This window comes from Papio anubis, unplaced genomic scaffold, assembly GCF_008728515.1.
Source record: "Papio anubis isolate 15944 unplaced genomic scaffold, Panubis1.0 scaffold88, whole genome shotgun sequence".
NCBI classification, from domain to species: domain Eukaryota; kingdom Metazoa; phylum Chordata; class Mammalia; order Primates; family Cercopithecidae; genus Papio; species Papio anubis.
In genome coordinates, this window is record NW_022169035.1 from 82,126 (window position 1) to 91,299 (window position 9,174).

The following is a 9,174-nucleotide window of genomic DNA, read 5'->3' on the forward strand; positions in this document are numbered from 1 at the left end:
CAGCTAATTTGTGCATGCCTGGTCTGTGAGCTCTGTTCCCAGCAGTTGGCTCCTGAGCACAGGGTAAACTCTGAGAATTGACTACATTTGGTCTTACTTCATCATTACTGAGTTTCTTTGCTCTCACTAATCTTTGAGTCTTATCTTCTGATCCCTGGTCACTGTCTGAGGAATAGATGCTGGCTTGTTCCTCTGAAAGCAAAGGAATTTAAGACATGGGATTCACCTTCAAAGATGGTTTATTCCTCAGTGTTTCTTCTGCCAAATATTGTTACTTCCCACTGTACATTTTTCCTAAAGGGTCAACTTTTTTTAAAAGTTTCAGTGGGAAGGTAAATAGAACTTTCAGACATGCTGAAATGACTAGATTTGAGAGGTTTTGTTGTCAGGTTATTTGATCACTTTTAAATACATACATATCAGTTTTAAGAACTGTGAAGCTTAAATATTGGGTCTTTAATTATACAAGCAGAGGAACTGTCTTATATACATTTCCTTCCACAAGGACATAAATTGTTTAATTGATTTTATTTGGAGGATGCCATGTTTTCTTTTCTTTTTCTTTCTTTCTTTTTTTTTTTTTTTTGAGACAGAGTTTGCTCTTGTTGCCCAGGTTGGAGTGCAGTGATGCAATCTGGGCCCACTGCAACCTCCATCTCCCAGGTACAAGCGATTCTCCTGTCTCACCCTCCCGAGTAGCTGGGATTACAGGCATCCGCCACCACGCCTGGCTAATTTTTCTATTTTTAGTAGAGATGGGGTTTCACCACGTTGGCCAGTCTGGTCTTCAGCTCCTGACCTCAGGTCATCTGCCTGCCTCAGCCTCCCAAAGTGCTGGGATTACAGGCGTGAGCCACTGCGCCCGGCCAGATGCCATATTTTCACAGCTAATCTTTTCTGTGGGAGAGAAAACAAAAAGGCTTTCGTACTTTTGTCCTCAATAAATAGTAGGACAAGGAGTAACAGCTCGCCAGAGCAAAAGCAGGCACTGCCACCCTGAAATGATGAAATGTGACCTCCATACCTGACTCACCTTGGAATTCACCTTGATAATAGTTTTTAATAGCAGCCAGGCTGAAGGTGTCCTTGCCTTCCTCCTCCACACCGTCACTGCCAGGGTCCTGGTAGGAGACACTTGGCTCCTGCTGGTAGCGCTTCTCCCGCAGATGGATTGCCTGAGACTCCCGGTGAGTGGAAGCCCTCAAGCGTTCCTCTTTCTGTAAAGAAGCAAATAACCTCTTCAGCCTAAAACCAAAACTTGTGCCCTCTTGCATCTACTTTTACCATAAAGAACACATAATGCATAGTCCAGGGTAACAGCTGTCCCATGTGTCTTTGGGGTACCATATTCCCCATCACACCTCTGTTACTCCACGTGGATCCTTTGGTTTGCAGGTGTGAAGGCAATGCAAGGGTGAAGAGGCAGAAGGGGCCAGGTGCAGTGGCTCACGTCTGTAATCCCAGCAATCTGGTAGGCCAAGGCGGGCAGATCACTTGAGGTCAGGAGTTTGAGACCAGCCTGGGAAACATGGCAAAACCCCATCTCCACTAAAAAATGCAAAAATTAGATGGGGGTGGTGACACACGCCTGTAGCTGTAGTCCTCAGCTACTCAGGCGGCTGAGGAAGGAGAATCACTTGAACTTGGGAGGCAGAGGTTTCTGTGAGCCACGATCATGCCACTGTAGTCCAGCCTGGCCGACAGAGCGAGATGCCATCTCAAAAAAAAGAGGCAGAAGGGTGCCCTGACACTAACCGGCTTGATTGGCATTGGCACAGGCCTATCCTCCGGAGCCGTGCTGCTGTTCTGTTGGCACAGGCCTGTCCTCCGGAGCCGTGCTGCTGTTCTGTGCTGCCACTCGGCCCAGAGAGAAGCAACCCACCCGAACTGACCACCTGGAGCAGGAGAGGCTGTTTCTGTTCATCCCTGAGCCACAACGACCTGACCTGCCCAGGCTCCACCAAACTCCCATGGCTCCCAGATACTCTTGTCCTGACCCCTCAACCCAGAGCTCCCCATAGCTCCAGTGACAGAATGGAGAGGCCTTACTAGGGGACAGTTCTTGAGCCACAAGGTAGACTCCATTTTTTAAATCTGCCTGGCATTTCACACATTGGGGTTCACAATGTATGTTTGTGAAAGGTTACATTTTTTTAAATCATCAGTTTTCTAGATTTCAGAGTCCTTTGTTTGGTAGTCTCACCAGCAGCCACTGACATTATTGTGGTTAACTACACACTTAGAAGGTGAAGCTGGTTCCCTGATGACTGCAAGAAATAAAACAGCAGTGGCAATAAGAAATGGTGAATTAATGTTCTGGAAAACATAGGTCTTACTACTCCAAGTGTCCCAGGATAAAGCTTACCGAACATACCTTCATCACTTCTGTGTGTTGGCCTTCAGGATCACGACCCGCCATTGGTAAGATTCTAATTTTCTGTGTCTTTGAACTTCTATTAGCAAGTGGCAGGGTCATCTTTCTGTATGTGGCACTGTCAGAGTGAGGTCTGCCAGGAAGTGGACAAAAATGTCTCACTGGTCACTATGAACATTTGGAGGCAATCATACCCATAGCAAAAACACCTGGGGACGAGGTCCTCGCACTCAGCAGACAGAGGAGGCAGGATCACAGTTCTTCCTTCTCCAGCCTCCTGAGAAACTCCTCCCTCTGCCCCACCTCCTGGGGAAAGCTAACTGGGCTAAAGTGGGAGTGCAGCAGAAGTGAGGAGAGGCAGGTGGCAAGGTCAAAGTATTTTACAAAGAATATCCCCGATTGCAGTCAGAGAGAGGAAAAGAGACGGAATATGAAATCTCAGTTCCCAGAGGGAGGTGCAGATGCCAGAAGGGACATTTAGAGAATTAACAATGAGTCTCTCCATCTGGAAAAAATTGGAAGTCAAAGCAAGGAGGCAGGTCACAGTAGCAGCAGGGGCCTTATAACAGCCCAGGGGGATAATACAGCTAGACCAGGAGTCCTGGGTGGAAAGAAATGTCTTCCTGACTACAGGAAGGCAGCTTTTAATTATGTATATCAGAGGGGAGGAGAATGATCCTTAGGGGAGAGTCTCTGGAAGAGAGAGCATGGCTACAGAGAGATGGGACGTCCAGAATGAGATGATGCCAGGCAGTCAAATATCACAGTGTGGAGCACGGGGGACAGTGAAAAAAAGCAAGCTCAGAATCACACGTCTTTTAGGACGCTATTCTAGGAGAGATGATTAAGAGACTGGATTGAGCACCACTCAGCACTTGTGCCAGGTCTCTGTGTGATGTTCTATGTGTTATTTGACTTCATTGATACAACATCCCTGTGCAGTAGATGTTGTTATTGCCATTTTATAGATAAGGAAGCTGGAAACTAGTGAGATTGCAACCCTTCCTCAAGATTACATAACCTGAGAGCTGTCCCTATTTATAGTCTTTAAAAAGACCAACAGATATACTGAATATGTTTTACATACTATGACATCCATTCATTTAAGTATACAATTAAACAGTTTTACAACCATGACCCCTGTCTGATTTTAGAAAACTTCCATGTCCCCCAAAAGAGCGCTTGTCTTTTAAGTACTCCACCTCTGGAGGAAAGCCTACTCCTAATCAACAGTACTGTGTCCTTCAGAGGGAAGGCATGGAGAAGGGGCCACAACAGTAAGCTTAGCTGGCCACGGCATCTGACTGCTCAGGCACAGGCTGCAGCAGCCTCAGGCAAGGGTCTGTTGCCAGCACACACCAGCACTATTCTGATGATGGCCTAGCTTCCCAGGTCAATTTCACTCCAGGGAAAGGACCTGCTGAGCAGCAGAGCTGCAAGGACAAATCCTCCCGGCTTCTTACCAAGTGTACTGATCATTGTGGATTAACATACCTACATTCTGGGTTATAATCACTCTCCTGGGAATTCTGATAGGATGAACTGGCTCCCTGAGCAGTTCAGCTTGGAGTCAACTTAAAAGGTGTATGAGAACTAGACCGTGGTCCAGGGTTGGGTTGTACTATCTCTACTTTGTTACTCCTTAACTGCAGGTAATCATGTGTCGGTGTGAATAGTTACCTAAAGGTAAGTTTGGATTTAAAGATGGCTTGTCCCTGCAGACCAGTGTCTTCTCTTACAAACAGGTGGATGTAATTGCCCAGCAGCGGGGCTTTGTACACATCAAACACTTCATTGCCTAAATGCAGGGACATGCTGGAAATGAGAAACAGTTCAGATATTAGGGTGGATATTTAATGAGTCCTACGGCTTCCATTCTGCCATGTGAGCTTTGCTTAAAATAGTGTGGAACTGCTAGATCCTGTCCTCATACTGAATTCATAGGAAAAGCAGAAAAGATGCTGTAAATAACCTGTCTCCTTCCAAAGTAAAAAGTGGTAAAAATCTATCCTCTTAATTGTTTTGTAATTTTACAAATCTCTACCACTTCATTAGCAAAGCAGAAACAAGTTTTCAAAAGTATCAATTTGTCATGTCTGATATCTCACCAATGGGAGCTACCTTTAGTCTTTCACTTCAGTAAGGTAGATACAATGGCTTTTGTCACATCTTCAGTTCATTTCCGAAGTCTCCACCAGCACAGCTATAAGACCTCTACCCTATTTACTTCTCTCAAGTTTCCTAGGTAATTCCAGAGACCTAAATTTTTGTAAATCCTTTAGTGAAAATGACCCCAGGCCAGGCGCAGTGGCTCATGCCTGTAATCCCAGCACTCTGGGAGGCCGAGGCAGGCGGATCACCTGAGGTTAGGAGTTCGAGACCAGCGTAGCCAACACAGTGAAACCCCGTCTCTACTAAAAATACAAAAATTAGCCGGGCGTGGTGGCACATGCCTGTAATCCCAGCTACTCAGGAGGCCAAGGCAGAATAATTACTTGAGCCCAGGAGACGGAGGTTGCAGTGAGCCAAGATCACACCACTGCACTCCAGCACTCCAGCCTGACAGAGCGAGAGTCTGTCTCAAAACAAAAAAGAAAAGAAAAGAAAATGACCCCAAAAGAAGTTTCTACAAAGAAAACCTCACTCATCCCAGGCCTCCCTCTTGGCATATCAGTATTTTTCAGGCATTTTATGCTCACCTTCTATCTGACCACTTGACCATCCGAGCATTGCTTTCTTTAATTTTATTTCCTTCTTCATCCCGGCGTATCCTCCATCTTATAGTATTTTCTACCTGGTTAAAAACCCAAAGGCATTGGTTAGTTAAACCAGTTTAACTAAATGTTCTTCTTTCTTCAAGTGATTTATAATCATGTGTAAAGACTTGATAGGTAATGATAGAGTGAGCTTACAAAAACTAACTGATTCAGCACAACTGAAACCTACCTGCTACATATACCTAGAGATGTTGGTTAAACTAACCAGACATTTTCTTCAAATCTCTTCTGAGCTCCAGTTCATATCAGTGGAAGCAGGAGCTAAGTAGCATGCAGGCCAGAGGTGTTATCAAACAAGACACATGAAGAACTCCAAAGGAGACAGCATGAGGCTTTGGGTCCACATGAGGTAGAGAGTTAAAATGAGACCTCTGCCTATGGCAGGGCCACTTGAAGATGAACCCAATGAAAGACAGGCAAAAAAAGTGCCCCATTCACCTAGTGAGACAGGGAAGCTCTGGGCATGAAATTACAATTTTTAAAAAAGAATAACGAATTAAAAAATTAAAACATGAGATCAGTGCTTTGCCCTGTTTTTGAGTCTGAATTTATTCTACCCATATGGTGGAAAGTAACAACAACAACAACAATTTCCCCTGCCCAGTGCTACCACTGGGGCCCCGGTAGAAACTCATAGGCAATCCTGTCGCCAGGTGTGGTGGTGTGCACCTGTACCCAGCTACTCGGGAGGCTGAAGTGGGAAGATCGCTTGAGCCCAGGAGTTTGAGACCATTCTGGGAAAAACAGCAAGGCCCATCTCAAAAAAAAAAAACCCAAACAAAGTTTTAAGTTAAAAAAAAAATTGTTTTAAAGGAAACCCCCTTAAGGAAGAACAACATGCCTGTGAAAGCAGTTGGTAGTGCTTTGCTGTCCCCGGCCTTCAAGAGAGGAACCACCTAATGACAAGTTCTCTTTTGTGCATAGTTTGAATATCCATGAAGAGTTGAGACATTTCTATTGTGGGAAATCACCAGGATCTACCAACTGTAAAATGTGGAGTCAATTCCATATGCCTTATTATTATTTATCCTGAAGGAAGTAGCTAACAATTTTCAAAACTGTTTATCTTTACTTATGTCAAAAAAAGCATAACTGCAACCAAAAGAAGAAAGTGACAATTCTACAGGTATGAAAAAGGGCACATACCTCCTCCCGTAAAAATATTCTGAAAAGGTGTTTTAATTCCTAGGTCTAAAGAGCTATTGAACAAGAAACATAAGAGGATTTCCCAAACTCAAGTCTCACGTTGTCATCCCTGCTTTACTTTATAAAAGGAAAAACTTAAAAGGAATAAAGTGTGGGATGGTACCTTTAATTTTAACCTGATTCTATCTTCCTCGTCAAGCACTTTCTCATCTTCAAATTCATCTTCATAAAACTGAGGATCAAAAGGCCTACAAATTGTGTTTTTAACATCATGTTAGCCATATTTAGTAAGGAATATGATTAATATTATATTTAATCATCCCTACAAGGTGTCCCCATGTGTTTCCAAAAATCACAGTAAACAAATAACTTCATGTAAACCTTCAAAGAAGTATGCAAAGTACCATGCTTTCTTGAAATTTGTTTCTAAAACATATTGCCTGAAATAAAATTCAAATGCAACTAATAATTCAAAATGTTATTTGATGAAATATGTCTTCCAAAGTATAGGTAACACATGGTCTTCCCATATTTTTTAAAGAAAATGTGTTAAGCACAAGAGCTTGCATGCATGTACCTTAGTGAATCATACCCACTGACACTATTTTGTAGTACAAAATAATTGTCTTTTCTAGATTCACAATGGCTTTTGCATTGAACATTTGTGATTTTTTTTTTTTTTTTTTTTAGGCAGAGTCTTACTCTGTTACCCAGGCTGAAATGCAGTGGCACAATCTCGGCTCACTGCAACCTCCACCTCCTGGATTTAAGAGATTCTCACGCCTCAGCCTCCCAAGTAGCTGGGATTATAGGCGTGAGCCACCACGCCCGGCTAATTTTCGTATTTTTAGTAGAGACGGGGTTTCACCATTTTGCCCAGGCTGGTCTCAAACTTCTGACCTCAAGTGATCTGCCCGCCTCGGCCTCCCAAAGTGGTGGGATTACAGGCATGAGCTGCCATACCCGGCCACAACATTTGTGATTTCTCTAGCAGACTTTGTCACTCTTATTTTCTGATTTGTCAGCTTTATACTAGGGAGAAACACCTTCATCCGTTGTGATCTGTTTATGTAAAAGAAAGTGCCAAAATGCTAGAAAAATTATTAGCATTACAGTTCTCTCTCAATAGTGATTCATTTTTCTACCACAGCACATCCTAGATTTAATTTTTTCAAAGTTATATGAGAAATCTCCCATCTTTGTGATTAGCAAACTCATGATAAATAAATATTTATTCTACACATATTTTTAATATCTTGAAAATTTTAATCAGTCCTCTTACTTGGGTTCTATACTGAGAAACTTGGGTAATTTAACAAAATACAATTCATTTCCTAAATCGGAGTTGATATTGGGAATTTCTTCTTCTATTATGGTTTCAGAAATTGGCTCTTCCTCCTGCTGGTCCTGAGGTACTCCATGTTCATCCTAAGAAAGGAATCAGAATGTGAGAGCTTGAAGACATTAGAAATGTGCTAGCTTTACTCGTCCTGCACTAGGCAGATGCAGGTTTGACAGGAAGTAATGTTTGTTTGTTTGTTTGTTTGTTTTTTATAGAGTCTTCACTCTGTCACCTAGGCTGGAGTGCAGTGGTGTGATCTTGGCTCACTGCAACCTCTACCTCCCTGGTTCAAACGATTCTCCCGCCTCAGCCTCCTGAGTAGCTGAAATTACAGGCCTGCACCACCATGCCTGGCTAATTTTTGTGTTTTTAGTAGAGACGAGGTTTCACCATGTTGGTCAGACTGGTCTCAAACTCCTGACCTCAGGCGATCTGCCCACCTTGGCCTCCCAAAGTGCTGGGATTATAGGCCTGAGCTAGCGCGCCTGGCTGGGAAGTAAATTTACACTCCACTTTAGGGACAAAACAGTCAGCAATTCTTCCAAGCTTCTCCCTAAAACCTCACCTCATGCCTACAAAAAGCAAAACAGGCTGGGCGTGGTGGCTCATGTCTGTAATCTTTGAAACTTCGTCTCAAAAAAAAAAAGCAAGACAAAACCAAACAGAAAAAAAACACGGGAAAACAGGATCCGTTAGCCAACATTGGAAAAAAGTATCTATTTTATTGACGTATTTTGCATAACATATTCAGCAACAGAAGTATGAAATTATTCACCCCATCAATACTAGACAACTATTAAAATCAGAGAATATCAGCATCGCTCATGCTTCTTGTCATAGGCTTGAATAAGAAAAACCTTTAAATCAAAGGTTTTTATGTTATGTATTATATTTTTATATTGTTTTATATTAGTCTAGCCCCTAAAGTTTGGCATCAGCTTTATTCTGAGTAGTTCCTTCTGTGCCTTCTTATATCCAGAAATTCCCAATATAGCTAAGAAAGTCACCTATTCATCAGATGTTTGGCTATCCACATCCTCTCTCAACATGAGACAGACCCATCAGCCTCTGAAGCTTTCTTTTTTTAGCTTTGAATAATGGGATTGGTTGATATTGGTGATTGTACTTACAACCAGCTGTCGTGGAGTAGGTGGTTGATTGCCCTCATCACTCTCAGAAGAAATGTCATCTATATCTCCAAACAGATCCATGGTCCCACTAGGATCTTTGGTGTTGGGGGAAAATGCACAGTATTAATTTTTCCAACCAAAGTTCTTATACACAGTTCTTGGTCCACCACTTCAACATAGTCCCAAGCTTCATAAAACAAATCTCCATTAAACCAACCTCAAACTGGCTCCCTAAGCCAGGTTCTCAGAAGCTTAACTAACTAGAGTGTCTTTGGAGAAAGAAGGAGGCAGAGTTGGTGGGTGAAAGGTAAGCCATTCCTGAATTCCTAATCCTCAGAATCAGCATGATAATAGTAAATGCTTGTTGTTGTTAAGTGCTGAATTTGAGAGTGATTTGTTTTCAGG

General features: G+C 42.8%; 1 protein-coding gene across 1 annotated transcript; it reads right to left on the minus strand.

The window, feature by feature from the left end:
- Positions 1 to 779: 779 nt before the first annotated feature.
- On the minus strand, positions 780 to 8,209 carry LOC116273563 (RNA polymerase-associated protein LEO1-like). The gene is made up of 8 exons (XM_031662706.1): positions 8,205 to 8,209; positions 7,783 to 7,792; positions 7,580 to 7,725; positions 6,461 to 6,545; positions 5,074 to 5,168; positions 4,055 to 4,189; positions 2,375 to 2,507; positions 780 to 1,217 (listed from the first exon to the last, which is right to left on the minus strand). Exons 1-8 carry the CDS (start codon positions 8,207 to 8,209, stop codon positions 888 to 890), a joined length of 939 nt encoding a protein of 312 aa, XP_031518566.1. The 3' UTR covers positions 780 to 887.
- Positions 8,210 to 9,174: the final 965 nt, after the last annotated feature.

What these genes read in the sequence shown, in the direction of transcription:
- LOC116273563 (XM_031662706.1), bottom strand. An exon ending in GAATCAGGTTAAAATTAAAG is followed by an intron (nt 5,169 to 6,460) that starts GTACCATCCCAC and finishes GTTTTTAACCAG; the next exon opens with GTAGAAAATACTATAAGATG. An exon ending in AAATCCAAACTTACCTTTAG is followed by an intron (nt 2,508 to 4,054) that starts GTAACTATTCAC and finishes ACTTCCTGGCAG; the next exon opens with ACCTCACTCTGACAGTGCCA.